At 37.2% G+C, this 21,386-nt stretch overlaps 1 protein-coding gene and 1 long non-coding RNA gene across 2 annotated transcripts in view; one reads left to right on the top strand and one right to left on the bottom strand.

Moving 5' to 3' along the window:
* LOC123610739 overlaps positions 1-21,386 on the bottom strand; it is a 77,005-nt gene that overhangs the window by 20,002 nt on the left and 35,617 nt on the right. The gene's annotated exons all lie outside the window — the stretch shown is intronic.
* On the top strand, positions 1,578-2,761 carry LOC123610737 (40S ribosomal protein SA-like). Its single transcript, XM_045501684.1, has 2 exons — positions 1,578-2,351; positions 2,607-2,761. Exon 1 carries the CDS (start codon positions 1,715-1,717, stop codon positions 2,120-2,122), a length of 408 nt encoding a protein of 135 aa, XP_045357640.1. The 5' UTR covers positions 1,578-1,714; the 3' UTR covers positions 2,123-2,351; positions 2,607-2,761.

Here is a 21,386-nt window from a genome sequence, read left to right as displayed (position 1 = left end):
CAAAAGAGTCTCTGTAGTTTCATTGCTTCTAGAATCTCCTGGGGCATTGTATACAGCTGCATTCAAAGAAAATGAACTGTTATAAACTTGATCATATTCATCCCTTGGGCCCATCTGAGTACCAAATTGCCCAATGAGCTGTTACAGTGTTTTCAAGTAATTAGTTAACCCGTACATTGTGTTTCTTTCCTTTCTTATTTTTTCTTTCTTTCTTTCTTTCTTTCTTCTTCGTCTTCCTTTTTTTTTTTGCTTATATTTTACATATTTACTCTTTCTCTAACAGGTTATCTCAGTGTTTGTTGTGCTGCCCAAAACCTCAAATTACATCACTAAAATATGCTTTTTTCCCCCTACCACTTTTATTTTTTTTTATTTTTTAAAGTTTTTTTTTAAATGTTCATTTATTTTTGAGAGACAGAACATGAGTCGGGGAGGAAAAGAGACAGAGGGAGACATAGAATTCAAAGCAGACTCCTTCCAGGCTCTGAGCTGTCAGCACAGAGCTCAACGTGGGGCTCAAACTCATGGACTGTGAGATCATGACCTGAGCCGAAGTCGGAGGCTTAACCGACTTAGCCACCCAGGCGCCCCTCCCTATCACTTTTAATGTGAGGAAAACAAATGGTGCACATTTCTTTTGCCATGTTATTGATTTTAAATCAGAGACATTAAAGAACATCTCTGATTTTAAATCGGAGACATTAAAGTTCCTATTCAGGAACTCAGAAGCAACATTTGACTCTCAGATCATACAATTTCCTAAATTGGTGTGTGAAGATTCAAGGGTCTTTCTGAACAAAGATATACTCAAGAATAAAACAGATGCTGGGGTGCCTGGTGGTTTAGTCGGTTAAAAGACCAACTCTCGGTTTTAGCTTAGGTCATGACCTCACGGTTCATGAGTTTGAGCCCTGTATTAGGGTCTGTGCTGACCGCTTGGAGCCTGCTTAGGTTCTCTTTCACGCTCTCTCTCTGCCCCTCTCCTGACCCCACTCTCTCTCTCTCTCTCAAAATAAACAAATAAACATTAAAAAGAGAAACAGATACATTATCAGTAAAAGAGATTGTGTACATACAGAGGATTAAAGTGAATTCTTCAGAAGGTAGATTTCTGCCTTGTTGCTATTTTCTCCATAAAATCATTGAATAACTCATTAAAAAAAAAAAAAAAGGACAAGAGAAAAAAAAGTCAAAGAAAAAAGCCTTTCCTTGCTACCCGGAGAGGAGTCCATACAGTGTTGTTCTGGGTTCCCATCATAACATGAAGGGAAATTTCACGATATCCAAATCCCTGGATGTCCTGCAAAAAAAGGAAGTGGATGTCCTCAAAAAAAATTTTTTTTATTACTATTTATTTATTTTTTAGAGAGAGAGTTCAAGCGGGGAAGGGGCAGAGAGGGGGACACAAGATCGGAGTGGGCTCTGCACTGAGAGCGTGGAGCCAGATGTGGGATTCAAATTCACAACCATGAGATCATGACCTGAGCTGAAGGTGGACGCTCAACCCAGGCCACTCAGGCGCCCATGTCCTCAAATTTCTTACAGCAGGATCCCACCCGCGTGGCACCAACCTTGACATCCAAATGGAATAGTACATCTACCAAAGGGAAAGTGGTGGCATTTATATCATAAATCTGAAGAGAACCTGGGAGAAGCTGGTGCTAGCAGCTCCTGCCATGGTTAGTTGAACACACAGCCGGTGTCGGTGTGTAACATGCTCCGGGAATACTGGCCTGCGAGCTGTGCTGAACTTTTCTTTTGCCCCGGAGCCACTCTTGCTGCTGGCTGCTTCACTTCCGGAGCTTTCACTAAGCAGATCCAGGCTGCCTTCCGAGAGCGGAGATCTCCCGTGGTTACTGAGTCCAGGGCTGACCACCAGCCTTTCACAGCGGCGTCTCACATGCACCTGCCTACAACTGCTCTGTATAACACACCCTCCTCTGTGTTTTGTGTACACTGTCACCTCACGCAGCAACAGAGGGTGGGTTCACGGAGCGAATCTGACGTGCTGGACGCCAGCCCCGGGGAAGTTCTGCGCCTGCGCCTGCGCGCCACCATCTTCTGTGAGCAGCCGGGGGAGGTCACGCCCGGGCTCTACTTCTGCAGAGACACTGACGAATGAAAAAAAAAAAAAAAAAAAAAGAGAGTAAGCCTCTGTTGAGAAGGCTGTGACCAAGGAGGAGTTTCAGGGCGAATGGGCTGCTCCAGGTCCTGTGTTCTCTGCTAACGTAATCTGAGGTTGCCGGCTTGTGTAGAGGAGCACAGGTGTCCTCTGTGCTATTCAGCAGTTCCCCGAGGAAGACTGGAGCGAAGGCTGGTCTTCAGCTCCCACTATTCAGCCTACTGAATGGGTAAGAGCAACCACTGGTGGTCTTGAGCTGTTTCTCCACAGAGCAGAAAATGCAAATAAGGGTGATGAAAAATAAGCAGTCTCTTAAAAAAAAAAAAGGATTCAACAAACGCAAATGTTATGGACAGAACACCTTCGTGTCCGGCTTCATATGTTGAAGCCCTGTCTCCCCGTTGTGACTGTGTTTGGACACAAGGCCCTTAGGGAGGTAATCGAGGTTACATGAGGTCATAAAGGTGGAGTCCTTGTCTCCTAGGGCTGGCATCCTTATAAAAAGAGGAGGAGACACCAGAACTCACGGCCCTTTCCCACAAGAACAAAGAGAAGACGCCATCTGCAAGCCAGGAAGAGAATCCTCACCAGAAACCAACCCTGATGACACTTGATCTTGGACTTCTGACCTGCAGAACTGTGAGAAAATTAATTTCTGTTGTTTTAAGTCATCCAGTAGGTGGTATTTTGTTATGTCAGCCCTACCAGAGCGATATAACAGTAGGGGGTGAGGGGTAGAAGAAAATATGTACAGTTAACCCTTGAAAAACAAGGGTTTGAACTGCATGAGTCCACTTACATGGAGATATTTTTTGATAAATACAGTGGAGTATTGTAAGTGTATTTTCTCTTCCTTACAATTTTTTTTTAATTTATTTTTTTTTATTTTGAGAGAGAGATTTGCGGGGAGGGGCAGGGAGAGAAGGAGTGAGAGAATCCCAAGCAGGCTCCGCAGTCATCAGCATGTAACCTGACGTGGGGCTCGAACTCACCAACCGCAAGATCATGACCTGAGCTGAAATCAAGAGCCCTACACTTAACTGACTTAGCCACCCATGCGCCCCTCTTCCTTATGATTTCTTAGTGACATTTTCTTTTCTCTAGCCTACTTTATTGCAACACTACAGCATATATTACAGATACAAAAATATGTTAATTGACTTGTTACTAAGACTTCTGGTCAACAAGGCTATTAGTAGCTAAGTTTTTTGGAGAGTCAAAAGTTATATCAGAGTTTTGAAGGCATGTTGGGGGAGTTCTGTTGTCCCTAACTCCTGTGTTATTCAAGGGTCAATTCTAATTTAAAAATAAGTGAATAAAAGTGAGGTAAGAGTCATTAAGTCTTGTAAAAATTCCATTCTTGCCAGGATAATAATAAGAGCAGAGTGCTGCATATTACTGTCTGTTTGAAACAGATCTGCAGTAAAGCCAAAAGGTTGTGGTACTTACATGTCACAGAATTTTTCAGAACCCAGTAGACCTCTCAGGTGTCTTTTGACTACCTACAAATGACACCCTCTTTTTCTTTAATGTGCTTTGATTGAGATAGTACAATGCACAGTGTGAGAATGGCATAAAAGCTCATGGTACATTATGGCTGTTACTGGTTTGGAGAAACCTTGGGGTCTGGGAAGTCATAAGCCACGCAGGGATGATAGATGGTCACTTCATGATGTCACATGGAACAGCACTGTCTTCAATATCTTATCAGATGTTCAAGTGGATTTTTATCGAGAGTTAAAAACATTACAATAAATGTTGAGAGTGAGAGTTACAGAACTGTGGAAAAGTTAATAATATGATTGCTAGAGTCTGATTTAATAATATGCAATCCCAATAACATATATTTGAATTCATGGAAAAATGTCTTCTATATAAAGGAGTTTGGATATCAAGTAACTTAAGTTATGGAAATTCTGTTTGCAAAGTTCCCAAATGGTGATTATCATTGGCACAATTCAGAGAGTGCCTCGGTATTCTATTTTTTAGTTATATTTGTGTAACCCGAGTGTCCCAAAGCCCCCTCATCTCTTCCTTGACTACACATAAATCTCATTTCATGGGAGATGCAATATACATCACAGTGTTGTGGAAGACTCCTTAAGAGGAAGGCTGTTTGCTTTCTGTGCCTTCCCTACTACTTCAGATTCTTGCTTCTCTTTCACCATCTCATTTCCTTCAGCTGTTCTTCTCTGTGCATGTGGCTCCAGCTGCTGCCATAAATGGGCAGAAGCCATTTCTCCTATACTCACCAAAGTCAGTCTGACTTGAAACTGTCATGCAACACCGAATTTTTATTAAAAATCTGGAAGTAACAGAGGGAAATATCACCAAGAAAAGAAGAAAAACATCCAATCTGATATTTTTTGTTGGCTACGCTTGTATCAGGGAATTTTCACTGGTCTACCCCAAATACTGGGGTGTTTTTTGCAAGTCCTTCCTTCTGCCATCCCCTTTCCAAGTCTTCCAGTGTTTTACTTATGCATCCAGAAGACAATTCCATAATGTCAATTATTTTGTTATACAGAGCAATTTAGCTCTTACTTTGCTTTATTTGCTTCATTTACTTTGTTTGCTGTGAAACACATTTTTTAAACTGTTCAGTAAAATTACTTGTTTGTGTACTATGTTATGATTTTTAACACACATTTGTGTGACTGCTACCATGATCAGCATACACAACGGTTCTACCACCCGTTTGTAGACATACCCTCCCCCATTCCTAAGCCCTAAGAACTGATCTAGTGTTCTCCATCACTACAGCTTTTTGAGAATGTCATGTGAATGGAATCATAGGATATGTAATTATTTGACGCTGTTTTCTTTTACTCGGCGTAATGTCTTGAAATTTATCCAAGGTGTTGCGTATATCAATAGTTATAGCCTTTTTATTGCTGAATAATATTCCTTTGTGTGGATTTACTGTAGTTTATTTATCTGTTTATGTGCTAAAGGACATTTGAGTCGTTTCCAGTCTAAGTGGTTATAAACAGAACGGCTGTAACATTTTGTGTAGAGGTTTTTGTATGCATGTAAGTTTTTATTTCTCTAAGTTAAATACCCAGTAGTGGGACTAGTAGGTCACATGGTAAGTGCATATTTAACTTAAAAACAAAACCTGCCAAAGTGTTTTCCAAGATGGCTGTACTATTTTTGCATTCCTACCAGCTATATCTGAAAGTTTTAGTTCTCTGCATCCTCAATAGCACTTAGTATTATCAGAATATTTTTAGCAATTCTAACAGGTATGTGGTGGCATCTCTTCAGGGTTAAAATGTGTATCTCCCTAGTCGCTAATGATATTGAACATTTTTTTTTCATGTAGTTATTAGCCATCCTCGTATCCTCTTTGGTGAAGTATATGTTCAAATTTTAAATTTGTTCATTTTAAATTACATTGTTTGCTTTTGTAGTAAGTTTTGAGAGTTCTTTGTATATTAAAATTTGTCCCATCTACAATATTTTCTGAAGATTAATCTCCAAGAGACAGTGTTCTGATATTTTTTCCCATTTTTACTTTTTTAAAATTCCAGACTCAATAACAATATCCTTCCTCTTTGCCAAGACTAAAATCTGTACCTATGCTCTTTATCCCTTGATTGCTCTACCTCTATCATGCTCCTTTAATTATGGTTCATTTTGGAGTTTGCAAAACCTCTTTTTGCATGATCGATTTTTTTCTTTAATGATAAAGTCTTTATATCTAATTTAAAAAAGAAACTAATTCATGATTCTTCTCTAAATTACTATCTCCCTGCTTCTCATCACTGCTAGGCTTCTTGAAACATGTTTTGTATTTGCTACTGTCTTCTACCAAATTTATGCCACTCAAACTCTGCCTCATCATCATTCTGAAAATGGTCTTAGAGTAATAACCAATGATCAGTAGTTTTGTCTACTGGTGGCCTCCTTCTGTTTATTTACCTCTTCACAGCACATGACATTTTTGCCCACCACTTCTTTCTAGATAATGAAAATATCACAAAGAAATCAATCACTGTGATCACTGAGAAAAGTTAAAGTTAATAAATATTCTTGGAAGCAGAATCTTTTGTATGCTTTCAGGGAAAAAAAAATTATAGGAAAATTCAGGCAGATAAAGGATGCTGAAATGCTCAGAATTTAGCATATGCATATAATTTAACTGGGCATGTTTATATGTGAAAGGCATTTGTATTCATAGCATTTTTTTTTCATTTTAATTCACTTGTTCTACCATATTGAAACATATGAACTCAGTTTACTAATGTAATCTTCCAGCATTCTATTTTTCTGATTTGTAAAATGGAGATAAAAATAGTAGCTAACCCAAAGTTTTGTCAGTATTATGTGAGCTGATGAATGATTTAATAGAGTACCTGAAATATAGAAGGAAGTTAATAGGTAAACTATTTTTTTCTTTTCCCATATTTCTCTAATTCATTTCAAAATGAATTTTCAAGACAAAACAATTCATTCAGCTTGAATTATCATTCAGAATTAATCCTGGCAACCTATAGAATAAATTTTTAGAGTTTTGGACACAGGTTTTTTTTCTTTTCAATTGTGAATGTCTGAACACAGAGAAGATGATGTATATATGCCTTTTACTTAATCTGGGTGAGTAATGTCTGTCTATAGAGAACCTCTACATGAGCCAAATTTGTACAGTTGAACCAAGTCAATAGGAATTCTATCCTATGAATGCACTTGTACTGCTAGGGAATCATGAAGTAGTTGAAACATGATTTTGAGTGCTAGTTAACAGAAAGATAATACAAAATACTTCTGTTTATTTATCTTTCTTAAAAATTAGTTGTAACAAATTATTACATAAGTCTGTGCGTATAGTTCAGTCTCAAGATTTCTTTAATGCTTTTTTTCCATTAGTTCTACAAAACACTCTGCATTAATTTCTTAAGGAATGATTTATTTATTCTCTGTAAGACAGTATACACTCAAGGACTTTCATTTTGCCTGTTTTCTTCCATAGACCTTCTTGCTTAAATAATTCAGTTAAGAATCTCTTGTATAAACCATGCTGTCTTTGTTTATTTTTACTGTTGAATCCATCTATGCACTTATAATTCTGGTTTTGCAAAGAAGCAAGGGCTATTAATCAAATTTAACTAAAATGGCTCTTCTTTGGACCATCTCTTTCAGCAATAGCAAAGAAGTAAATCATGTAGAAGGAATCCATTAGAATCATTATACTTAGCAAACAACATGTTTATGGCTAATTATAATAATGTCTCTTGGTAATATCTTGATGTTATACTTGAACACACAGTAGAAAATTGCTCACTGTTCCTATGTCTCTTCATCCACTAAAGGTAGAACAGTTATTTTGAACCAACGTTTGTGTGCATGTGTAGTATGTGTGTGTGTTAGGGGAGTGGTGGGGGTTGTAATCTACTTTCTTCCTAAAAATATTAAATATTATCTAGCATATATTTATTTTAAAATTGTTTTTAATAAGTTTGGTTTTTCAAAGTTGCATAAGAATCTTTGTGATATAGGGTGTCACCTCTGTGTGATGTCAAAATTTTCAAGTTTTAATTTTTTTATGTTGGTCAAAATTTGCACAATGGAATATAATTTGTTGTTTCAATACAAATGTATTTGTTGATTTATTTAGTTTTAGGCATGCTTGTTATAAAACATTTCAAACAGTACAAAGTAGATGAAGCCAATCGTTTCTCATCACATCCATTGGAGATAATGAAATATGGCTTTATCTATGTTTACTCATTAAAGTTTATGAACTACAATATGACTTTTTAAATAACAATTTATCAACGCCCTTAGATAAAGGAAAGTGAGCTTGGTAATATTAATTTGAAACTGGGTGAGCAAGGTACTTCACTTACAGAGGGGGAATTTCAGGTCAAACCTCCTATAGCCCTCTACCTTTTCCTTCTCAAAGTTTAATATACATACTTGGGGTGCCTGGGTGGCTCAGTCAGTTAAGCGTCCGACTTCGGCTCAGGACGTGATCTCACGATCCGTGAGTTTGAGCCCTACGTTGGGCTCTGTGCTGACAGCTCAGAGCCTGGAGCCTGTTTCAGATTCTGTGTCTCCCTCTCTCTGACCTTCCCCCGTTCATGCTCTGTCTCCCTCTATCTCAAAAATAAATAAACGTTAAAAAAAATTAAAAAAAAGTTTAATATATATACTAATCAAGTATCTTGGTCTACTTGGACAGCTATGATAAAAATACTATAGACTGTGTGGCTTAAACAACAAATATTTATTTCCTACAGTTCTGGAGGCTAGGAAGTCCAATATCAAGGCACTTGATAGAATGGTTGTCTATTGAGAACCCACTTCCTGGTTCATTGACTTCCAGCTTCTCATTTCCTCACATAGCCAGTGAGCTCTCTGGGGTCTCTTTTATAAGGACATTTGTCCCATTCATAAGGGCTCCACTCTCATGACCTAAACACCTCCCAAAGACCCTACCTCCTCTAATACCATAACATTGGGGGTCAGAATTTCAACATATGAATTTTGGTAGGACCCAACATTTAGTCCATAACACCTAGGGAGTCTTTTTAAATGGCAGACTGTGATTCATTATATTTGGGGTAGGGCCTGAAATTCTGCATTTTCAGTAAGCTCCTGGGTAATTCTGATACTGCTCGTCCTGGAAGCACACTGCACAGTGAAATAGTCCATTCTTTTCCCCCACTCGCCTCTAGATTGGGTACTATTAAAAAATGATTAAAGAAGATAATTTAGGTTATACAAACAAACTTTTATTTAATACTCTGCTCACCCAGAGAACTGCAAAATGGGGCAAAAGGCAGGAAGCTTTTACAAGATAAAGAACAAGGAAGAGAAAAACAGAACTGTCTGATTGGCTGGGTCCACATAGTCAAGTCTGGGGTGAAAAGGAAAGGAAATGAGTATGGAGTCCAGGATTGGCTTGGTGTTTGGTGATTGGCTGACTGGATATACTGTGTGTGTTGTCAGCAGGACATTTAAGTGACACAAATATGTAAGTTTCAGTTTGCTGATGTGGTACCCCAGGAAGGAGCATCTCCATCTTGGGCCTAGAAATTTATTTCAACAGTATTGTTGACTATTCTCCAACTTAAAATTTCTCATGTGGAGTTAAGGCCATCTGGTAATAAGCAGCATACTCTATTACTGATAATGCTTGTTTTTTTTTTTTTTTTTCTTTTTCCTTTTGATGTGTAGAATTTGTAAACTTTTTGTTTTGGCCTTGAGTATTGATGGCAGAAATTGGGGAGGGAGGAGGTGTAAAGATCTACGATCCTTTGTACCAGGATACCAGCAATTCCCAGATCTGTTTGTATAGAACTTTCCTAGCTTATAATGAGTAGGTGCTGCCTGTCTTAAGATGTCAAATGGCCTTTCTGAGGGGGGGGTGTAAAGAGTTCAGTACTATTCCAATAATACCATTGAGTGGATTCTGGCATCCCTGAAATTCTAGGAAGTCATGATTACCAAAGGACTGAGAAGACACGGTTCTGCTTAAAAAAACAAACAAACAGGGGCTCCTGGGTGGCTCAGTCGGTTAAGCGTCCGACTTCTGCTCAGGTCATGATCTCGCGGTCTGTGAGTTTGAGCCCCGCGTTGGGCTCTGTGCTGACCGCTCAGAGCCTGGAGCCTGTTTCAGATTCTGTGTCTCCATCTCTCTCTGACCCTCCCCCGTTCATGCTCTGTCTCTCTCTGTCTCAAAAATAAATAAACGTTAAAAACAAACAAAAAGACATAAAAAAGTATTTTAGCATGTGTGGTTTTGATGACTTAAAGGAATATAACAATTCTGAATTTTTTTAGCAAAATATTTTGTTTGATTTTAATAATGTATTGATTTAACAAACATCCTGACATCATTTCTGGTCCTATATGTATTCCTAAATATATAAGTAGTGCAAGGACAGTATGCTTAATTCTTTCACTAACAGCTGGGCCTGGGTTTCCCTGTCACTTCTTTTAAGTTTAAAAAAAGAAACATACAGACAGAATATGAAATGTAATTCACAAGAGATGAGGGAAGGGACTTCCCTGACCTCTAATGAAAAATAAAAAGAAAGCAATTTTGAAAACTCCTAATGTTATTGCTATGTTTAAGATATCTCTTATATTTTTCTTGCTATTCCATTTTGCTTTGTTTTCCCAGAATGGCTTGTTATTTGTGGGCAATTGTCTGGAAATGGGAGGAAATTATTTTTAAATTGTAGATATCAATATACTATAAAGCTTTTGCATTAAGCACTGGCTTCTACAAATTTATAGAAAGAATTATATTGAAAAGGAGCTAACCTCAAAGAATTTGAATCATCCAAACATTTTCTATAGTTAGGAACTCAGAGATTCTTGTATTTGTAAACACAAAGACTGGTTTAACAACGGGCTTTGTTTTGCATGAGTTACTGCATAAATTACTCCCTACAAGAACTCACAGAAGATTGTTGCTCCACCCTTCCCTGCAGGAATATTGTGAAGGAAATCTAATTAACAGTACCTTTCACATACCACAAAGCTGCAGGACATCACAGTGTCATCATCTATGGCAACCATATGGCAACCGTATCCTGAAGTACTTCAGATGTTAAACTTACCTTTGGTTAGGAAAGAATTCAAGGTGCATCCTGCTTGGAATTCTTTATTAAAAGACTTGTGAGGGTTGTAACTAAACATTTAAAAAAAGAGGAGAGGGAGGCATGTGGGTGGCTCAGTCGGTTTAGTGTGCAACTTCGGCTCAGGTCATGATCTCATGGTTCCTGGGTTTGAGCCCCTTATAGGGCTCTGTGCTGACAGCTTGAACCTGGAGCCTGCTTTCGATTCTGTCTCCCTCTCTCTCTGCTCCTCCCTCGCTCATGCTCTGTCTCTCTCTCTCTCTTTCTCTGTCAAAAATTTTAAAAAACATTAAAAAAAAAAAAAAAAAGGTTTGTGAGGGACAATGTATTTGCCTTCCACAGGGCCATAGTTCTTGGGCCTTTGTATTTCAAAGATGAATAAATAGTACAGCAAAAAGAAAAACAAAACAAAACAGGGAAATGAGCACATATTGTATACAACTAATTTAACCAAAATAAATGCTTTAAATAAATCAGTAACTATAAATCACTGTCATTTCTACAATATAAAAATTTTAAGTAGGGAAAATCTCTGAGAAAATATAGTACTAAAGATCAACTAGGACAGCAGCTTTCATTTGTCAGTAAATTGTTCTCATTCTCAGACCATGTAATTGATGTATGTTTTCTCATTGCCTGTTTTTATTTGTGTGTTGTGTTTTCTAAACGGAATACAACTAACTGCAAGCTCATGAAAACTTTATTTCAGGTCATAGGTTAGGGAAAACATTGGGAATTTTTCCCTTGTCAGAGTGACTGGCTATGACTTCTTCATTCATCTTGGAATTAAGCCTATAGAAATCCAGTGAACTAGAATTTAGTGGAATTTGTTGTATAGTTTGTGGTTTCATAAGGGAAAGGAGTGACAGATTTTTATTCTTCTTTAAAAAATATGGGTCTCTTCATTATACTATTCTAAATTAATAATAAAAGTTTACATACATAAGATGTATATACAAAGATAGGCTACTATCTTCCTTTGAGCTGTATACATCATCTTGTTAGTGAAACCAAGAGTAACACTTACTTGGAGGATGGTAAGATGTTAACATTTCTCTAGTTAACCATGTACCTGAATTGCACTATGAAATATTAATGCTAAATCATGTTCTCAATTGCTGTGATACTCTCTCCTTCTTAAAACTTTTGCAGAGGATATAAGCACTTTAAAGAGGGAATAGAAATTGAGTCATTGAAATTTTTTCACTGATAAATGTATTGTATGTATATTTAATTAGTCATCATAATTTGAGATATCTGAAGCAATAATTATGCAATAATGCTTGGTTCATATAACAGTGGATCCCTTGAGAGCTCATAAAATATGATGCAATTTAAAGTATATTAAATATATTCATCTTCCTGGAATAAGAAAACATAATGCAAAATCCAAGCTAAAGCAAAGGCCAGTTCAAGAAATTAGTCTCTGGAATAAAATTCAACTTTATGTGTTCATTTTGAAAGATTACTAGAAATAAAACTTGGGGAAGAGAGATAAACAATATCATTTTCTTATAGCATAATCTACGTTGGGGGAAATAAGTAATATTAAAATATTTTAGATATAATATTATGCTTAAAGCACTCATTAAAAGAATTATAACCCATTTGGTTACATTTAATGAAACCTAAAAAATCAGTACATAACTGAATAAAAATGGGGTGGTGCAATAGCTGTTATTTGGCTGAATTAAGCATCTGGTGCAGTGCTGGGCACTTGGTAATATTTAGTAAATATATGCTTAATGAATGAATGAATGGATGAAGGAATATAAAGGCAGTTGTGTTCTTTTCTCATTTGTCTGATAGTGTTTCTGTGTTTGTGTATTATCTGTGTGTGTGTTATGTAAATGACCTGAGATTTAAAGTTTATTTTCAAAGTTTAAAGACAAGATGAACATACAGATATATTTACTTATAAGAAAAATAACTATACAAATTTTAAGTGTGGACTTCACAAAGCAGGGAAGTAAAGTCAAGTCTATGGTGCACTTTATATGGTAGGAAATGTTATGTTCTATGTTCACCAAGTTCTGTAAGAAAATAGAGTACAAACTTGAAAATTCAGAATTTATTTTAGAAAACTTAACCACAGGATAATTCCACACATCAAATGGGGGCAAAGGAAACAAACTGTGGCAGGAAAAGAAAACAAAAAACAAAAACAAAAAGAAAACAAAAAAACCCCTCCTCTGTCTTCTTGAGTGCAACAAGAAGTGAATGATTGCCAAAGGAAATATCAGTTGTGACAAGTATGTAATCCCCAGGATATATATTATAGATTGGTTTGCTAAAACAGCAATCATATAAGTCATCTTATGAAGCCCTTTATTATCAATAGTTTTTGCACTGTTGGTGGGAATGCAAACTGGTGCAGCCACTCTGGAAAACAGTGTGGAGGTTCCTCAAAAAATTAAAAATAGACCTACCCTATGACCCAGCAGCAGCACTGCTAGGAATTTACCCAAGGGATACAGGAGTACTGATGCATAGGGGCACTTGTACTCCAATATTTATAGCAGCACTCTCAACAATAGCTAAAGTATGGAAAGAGCCTAAATGTCCATCAACTGACGAATGGATAAAGAAATTGTGGTTTATATACACAATGGAGTACTACGTGGCAATGAGAAAGAATGAAATATGGCCCTTTGTAGCAACGTGGATGGAACTGGAGAGTGTTATGCTAAGTGAAATAAGTCATACAGAGAAAGACAGATACCATATGTTTTCACTCCTATGTGGATCCTGAGAAACTTAACAGAAGACCGTGGGGGAGGGGAAGGAAAAAAAAATGGTTAGAGAGGGAGGGAGCCAAAACATAAGAGACTCCTAAAAACTGAGAACAAACTGAGGGTTTATGGGGGAGTGGGAGGGTGGGGGGTGGGTGGGTGATGGGTATTGAGGAGGGCACCTGTTGGGATGAGCACTGGGTGTTGTAAGGAAACCAATTTGACAATAAATTTCATATTAAAAAAATAGTTTTTGAATGCAAAATAGGAGATTCTTTTCCATAAGAAAACAATAATTTTATCCTGGACAGCAGTTCCCTTTCCAAAGCAATTTTGTTACAATAATGTATATAGAAGACAGTTTTTCAGAGAACAGGAGGGCAGTTTGTCTCAATGCGATGATTTGGATTGATACTGCATTTTGGTGCACAGCCCACTAATGCATAGAATTGTATCTTAAACTTTAATTGGGAGAGAGTGAGCTAGAAATATAGTGGTCAGTTTTATAGAGTATTTCTATATGGCCCAGAGGAATACTGTAATATATGTCAATAATAATAGTAGATTTTACATCAGTTAATATTTTATTTGAAGCAACATTGTTTACTTTCACTTTTTTATTTTAAGTGGCCATGTATCTAATGCCAAATTCTTCAACTGAAGAATCTCTTTTATGCATTACTACTCTAATGGATGTTTCATAAGATTTATAAAACATTTTATTCATGATTATGTACAGCAGTCAAATAAGCAGTGTACGTTCACAGGAGATTCTGAAGAGTCAACATATGCTTACTAATTTTGTTTTCAACTAGATCAGAGGTCAGCAAATCTTTTCTGTAAAAGACCAGATAGTAAATATTTTAGGTTTTGTTGGCCAGGAGACAGAATTGAGCATTTTTTGAAGGCACTTACATAGCAAGAGAAAAAGCACATTTTTGCTAAATTTTATAGACTGAATTCAAAATATAATAATTAGCATAATTATAGAATTATTTTAATAATGTTTCATCTAAATGAGGTTAAAATTTCGTCTTCCCCATCATAAAAATTGATTGCAAATATTCATCTGTTAATGCTGATCTGAAATGAAATTTTACATATTTCATCTTTGAAAATGATTTTCAACTATAGAGACACTGCCAAATACTGATATCAGTCCATTAGCATATGATTTTAATTGCACATATGTATCCCTTAAAAAGAAGTTAGAATTCTATCAAATACTTCTCTTGATAATTGTCTCTTATCATGTCATTGTGTTGCAAAGTAATCATTCTCATCAAAAGTTTAGGTGGCAGCTTCTCAATTGTGAGGTTAAATGGATTTTGAAATAAGAAAATTTCCTTTATATTTTCGTTAAGATGAGAAACATACTATTGAAGCTACAGTTTGATCTTGGAAAATATACCTACTTTAAATATCTGTGGGAATGGAAATCTTGTTTTGATTTTTTTTTTTATTTATTTTTTTTCAACATTTATTTATTTTTGGGACAGAGAGAGACAGAGCATGAACGGGGGAGGGGCAGAGAGAGAGGGAGACACAGAATCGGAAACAGGCTTCAGGCTCTGAGCCATCAGCCCAGAGCCTGACGCGGGGCTCGAACTCCCGGACCGCGAGATCGCGACCTGGCTGAAGTCGGACGCTTAACCGACTGCGACACCCAGGCGCCCCAGATCTTGTTTTGATTTTTGACAAAGGAATAAATGAATAGAACAACTTGACATTGCTAATGATTCATGTAACATTAGTTAACTGAATGACATAGTTTAAGTTCCACATATAAGCCCAGTTTTGCCTTGTAATCGTAGGTTGAATTCATTAAGAAACATTTTCAAGCCTGCAGCAAAAGCTAATTTCTAAAGATATTCAGTAATCATTAATATTGTCCAGAAGCAACTCTTCTCATTGAGAAAAAGATTCCAATCTCATCTTTAAGGTGAAAAATTACAAAAAAAACACTCCCAATGTTAACCCATCAAACTGCCAGATAGTAGGACAAGTCAGGATATTCAGCTTCTATTTCTGACAAAAAAAAAAAAAAAAAAAAAATTGCAGAACTACCCACCAGAGTAAATGAAATTTATAGTGATGTTGCTGGTTAATAATGTGGTAGATGAAGATATTGTGTGGAAAGTACTTGCTGATTAATAATAAATAAATATAGACATAAACACATTATATTTTCATAAGCTTTCTAAATGTATCCAAATTTGCCTTTTTCTGTTTCACATCAGTTGATTTTTTCCAGCATCAGTTGAAATACATTTTAGCAGATTATACTTCAGATTGTACTGAATTGGCATTTATCAACTTCTTTAAAAATATTGTCACTTACAGTTATTCCAAGCAGATTATTCAGAGAGAATGATTATTCAGTCACCTCAAACTGTTTATTGACCAAGAATTATTATATAAATAACCAGGAATTATTAGTAACGTCTGTTGATTCATACAAAAACACTGGAAATGATTTACCTTGTTCTTTAGTTCATTATTGATGCTGTTCTCAGATCTCAAGCAACTGTTCTTACAGGAAGGATAACTGATTTATAATGGAAGTGTGTAATAGCCATACATTGGTCTCTGGCAGGGCAAAAACAGGTGGCAGGCTAGATTTGGCCCATTTGACATTGATTGCGAACATTTATACTACATGACGATTCTGACAGATGTCCAATTCTTTTTTTAATTAATTTTTTTTTAACATTTATTTATTTTTGAGAGATAGAGACAGAGCATGAGCAGGAGAGGGGCAGAGATAGAGGGAGACACAGAATCCAAATCAGGTTCGAGGCTCTGAGCTGTCAGCCCAGAGCCTGATGTGGGGCTTTAACTCACAAACTGCGAGATCATGACTTGAACCAAAGTTGGATGTTTAACTACTGAGTCACCACCCAGGCGCCCCTGAGAGATGTCCAATTCTTGACACAGAATGGGTCCTTGATAAATGACTATTAATTAAAAGTATGTGTGTGTGTATATGTGTGTATGTATATATATATATATATATATGTTATACACATGTTTATACATTCATGTGATATATACACATACAAAGGTATATATGTGATTAACATGTTAGTGCATGTTAACTTTTTTTTTGTATTTGAGTTACAGAAAATATGGATACAAATGGAAGTATAAATTATAATACCTCTCTTCTTGGGATAGGATTATGTTCTGGAGACAGTTTATACCAGCTAACTAGAGTCACTTGTTCAAATTACTGACATTTTTGAGCCCAAAGTACATTTTACCAGAAAGGTAACATACTGAATTTCATCTCTTCTTAATTATCCTACCACAGTTTTTGGTTTTCCATGTCCTTGAGGTTATTTATGTCTATTATATCTTTATGGTAGAAATACTATGTGAAGATGTGCAACTATGAATTTCTTCCCAAGCCTGTATTCAATGACTATACATTATACATACTAAAACTGGCTATGATGGGTATTTACACACAAGAATAGGCAAATACTACAGATCAGGACTTGACTTATAGTTCTGTTGATTATCTAGACTTAAGAAATTAATAGAGTAACTGCTAATAATGCAGATTAAATGTAAATGTGTGTTGGGTGTGTAGTTTTTACATTGTCAATAACAGACACACACACACACACACACACACACACACACACACACACACACAGATAATACTTGAAAACTGTTATCCAAATCAGCACAGACGTTGCTCAAGTCATATAGCAAGGTTTAATAGCCTCTTTCTCATTAATGTGTTTGAAAAATATCGGTGATCATTCCCAACTTACCACTGATCTCTGAGGCTGCCTGCTTGTCAGGCTGCTCCTAGCTTGGTCACCCACATACAGCATTTGAAGTCTCCAATGTGATGGGGGGATGAGGGGTGGAACCACAAAGGAGGAGACTTCCCAGAGCTGGCCCTTAGTCTTTGTCAGTCTTTATAGAGCAGTGTCCTCTGTAAATGCCAGTGTAACAGAAAGTGACAACAAAGAATTGAATTGCTTGGAGAGTTTAGAGGAACATGCAGTAGGGCTGGGGAAGGTCACGGGGCTTCCTGCACTCAGTCCTGAGGCCCTTGAAGGAAAATGTCTGGCTGTCATCTCTGACACTCCCTGTCCTGGTACAGATTGAGTGTGAAGCCCAGGTCCAGATCCCACTTTTGACCCTGAGGGTGTTCTGCATAGGCCTGGTGGAGCTCAGGAGTGGCTGGGTGAGGATCAGAGCCAGGAAGGAGCCTGCTACAGGCCCCTGGCTCACCCATGCTCCTCAGTTGCAGATAGAGAAGATTGATGGCTCATGCAGGCTCTGTTGGATAAGTGAAAAGGACATAAACCTCTCTGGCTAATAATTTGTGAAAATATGTAAAGAACTTTAAAAATACTTTTGCACTTGATCCATTCTTTTCAAGGATCTTTCAAAAAAAGTTATATGAAATTCTGATAATACACAAAACTCATCACAGTACTATTTAAAGAAGAAAAAGACGAAAACAATTTAAATCACCTACAACAAAGGACCAGTTAAATCAATTATAGTATGTTCATTTTATGGGACATAGGTTGTCCATAGAAAGGGTGATTAATCTTCCCATAAAAGAAAAGGGAAGAGATAAAACTATGTAAAACAAAACCAAACCAAAAATTCCATGTATAGTAATCACTGAAAATTTTGAAAAACAAGCTTGTAATAGGTTAATTTATATGTGACAAGAGAATCACAGATTTTTTACAGTGAAACTTAATGGAAAAATTGTTGAAAAACATGAATAGAGAATTCTCAAAAAAAAATTCAATATATGTACGAAAAAAGCACCCTCTTTGAAAATGTTAAATTAGGTACTTGTTTATGCTGATCAGATTAATATTAAAAAGTCCTTATATCAGTGCTAATAACACTAATAGCACTCACAAACACTGTGTACATCGTTAAAACCATTCTGGAGGACAATTTGTTAAATTTATTCACGAAACATTTAGTTTTTATTATCCGTCAGGCACTGAGGAGTGCTGTGTATAGGGGTTGGGGGAAGGTCAGAAGGGTTTTGCCATTAACCGCCTAAGAAGATGGCATCTACATTTAGGGTTTTTACAAATGGGGAGAATTGACATTCCTGCTCCATTGCCTTGGACCACACGACTTGCTTTGACTAGTGGAGTATGGGAAGACTAGGATATGCCAGTTCACCTGGAGTAAAGCTTTACAAGTCCTGTTGTGTTTGGGACATCCCCCATGAGGAGAAGGTGTCCATGTAGCTCCTTTACTCTGGGCCTTTGAATAAGAAACCGATCTGACTAAATGGAACAGACTTAGACTTCGGACTATAACCTAAAGTTATAAATCATTATTTTAACACTTATAATTGTATAAAACTTTCATTTACATCAATGTATAATCACTTAACTAATGACAATAAAACTAAGAGAAAAAATCAAAATAATTTTAGTAGAAAAGTGTCTTACTATGGTTCTGGATCTCTTAAGTAAGCATACTGGAAGGTAGAATCAACCCAAAAGCTGAAAAATTGGTTTTTAGGTTGAATGGAGAGAAAACTGAATTCAGCCCTACATGTAGAAACATTTGTTGCCAGTGAAGAATGCTCTGGGAAGTGGGAGTCCCTTGAAGGAGGAGATTTCTTGGGAGGTTTGTTCTTGCTTTCTAGAAGAGGAGGCAGGCCAGCAATTCTCTTCTTAGGAGTTTCCCTTTGGGTTCCCTCTGCAGCAAATGGCTTCTGCTGGTCGGATGAGGTGGGGGATCAGACTGTCCCTTCAGATGAGAGGTTTACGTCAAAGTGAGATCCTTCGTATCTTCCATGCAAGAGCTGCAAGACAATTTCTGTCTTTGTCTTGTGGAGGAGCCCCTGTATCTCTTTCGCTTGGGGTCCTGACCCCCTGTTGGTGGCATCTGGTTCCTACCAGCTACGAGACCCTGGATCACTGCCCCATACAGCATCATGTACCTCCTTCCTCAGGAGGGACCTATTCATACAGAGGATTCCCCGGTGGTCTTCTAGGAACTCTGCCAAATGTCTCATTTAGAACATAAGAGACATAAAGATACTTTTAAAACATTCACATTGAATGCTAACCCAACAAAGTTTTGTCTGAAGTCCCCCCCCCCGTTTTTTTTTTTTTTTCTTCGACTTCATCAAAGTTACTGTCCAACATCAGCATTCCCCACCTGTTATCATGAACTTTTCTCTCATGGGAAATTCCCTGACATTGATAATTGCCAATGACTATTTCCAATTCTTCTGAAAGATTTTGGCTTCTTTTTTATATGTGTCCAATTCTTCACATGCATGGCTGATCTTTTCAATTGCTTTGGAAAGATTCTCCCCCTTTTTTGTGTGTGTTAAATTTACTCTAAATTGGATATTTCATGAAAATGTATTTCTTGATGCAGTTCGGGGAGGACATAAGGTTTCTGCTGGAACTTTTGCTGTTTTACTTTTTCAGTTTGGAGATCTTTAATATGATCTTTAAGTGGGTTGATTATTTTGCCTTCTTTAGCTAATTTAGTGTACAGTTGGTTTCTTTTTCTTCAATACTTTTTTTTTTTAATTTTTTTTTTCAACGTTTATTTATTTTTGGGACAGAGAGAGACAGAGCATGAATGGGGGAGGGGCAGAGAGAGAGGGAGACACAGAATCGGAAACAGGCTCCAGGCTCCGAGCCATCAGCCCAGAGCCTGACGCGGGGCTGGAACTCACGGACCGCGAGATCGTGACCTGGCTGAAGTCGGAAGCTTAACCGACTGCGCCACCCAGGCGCCCCTCTTTTTCTTCAATACTTTTTAAGAAAGTGATTAGTTTCCTATGGCTGCTATCACAGATTACCACAAACTTAGTGGCTTTAAACAACACAAATTTATTATCTTACAGTATGGACATCAGAAGTCCAAAATCAGTTTCATCGAGCTAAGATTAGATGTCAGCAAGGCTACATTTCCTCTAGAGGCCCTAAGGAAGAGTCCTTTATCTGTCAGCTTCTGGAGGCTCCATATGTTCCTTGGTTTATGGCCACATCGCTTTGACCTCTGCTTCCATCATATCATTTCCTTTTCTGACTCTGACCCTCTTGCCTCTTTCTTAAAAGGATCTTTGTGATTGCATTGGGCCCACTCAGAAAATCCAGGACACTCTTTTCATTTTAAAATCCTTCACTTAGTCAAATCTATCAAGTCCCTTTTGCCATGTAAGTCTCGGGATTAAAATGTAGACACCTTTGGGGTGCCATTATTCAACCTACCACATCAACCCATTTCTTCTAAACTTCTACTAAGATGTCTCCAGTTTCTGATACATTTGTTTTATGGAATTACCAGTTCCTGCAATCCATGTTGTCTTCTTTAAGACCAGGATCGCTCAGCTTTAGCAAACGGTCCCCTAGTAATTTGATATATATATTTTTTTACTTTACAAACTTATCCCATACCACTTTAGAGTTTTATATTATTGCATTTCATTTAATGTTCACCCACTCTTCTTTTCCATCCTTCTACCTGTGAAAGCAGCTTTATGCTTTCTTCAAGATTGGAGTTTTCATTCAGAGCATTTTTTTTTTAATTTTTTTCAACGTTTATTTATTTTTGGGACAGAGAGAGACAGAGCATGAACGGGGGAGGGGCAGAGAGAGAGGGAGACACAGAATCGGAAACAGGCTCCAGGCTCTGAGCCATCAGCCCAGAGCCCGACGCGGGGCTTGAACTCACGGACCGCGAGATCGTGACCTGGCTGAAGTCGGATGCTTAACCGACTGCGCCACCCAGGCGCCCCTCATTCAGAGCATTTTTAATGTTGTCTGAACTTATACTTCATTTTTCTGGTGTAAATTGAAGGCCATTTTAGTTGCAGGTACTTGAAATTCTAAGTGTCTTGCACCATTTACCAATTAAAGACTGAATTTTTCTTGTTAAGTTTGTCATCAGCCCAATTTTTTCTAAATATTT

This window comes from Leopardus geoffroyi, chromosome C2 (assembly GCF_018350155.1).
Source record: "Leopardus geoffroyi isolate Oge1 chromosome C2, O.geoffroyi_Oge1_pat1.0, whole genome shotgun sequence".
Taxonomy (NCBI): domain Eukaryota; kingdom Metazoa; phylum Chordata; class Mammalia; order Carnivora; family Felidae; genus Leopardus; species Leopardus geoffroyi.
Note: the sequence above shows the minus strand (reverse complement) of the source record. Positions and strands in the feature narration are given on the sequence as shown.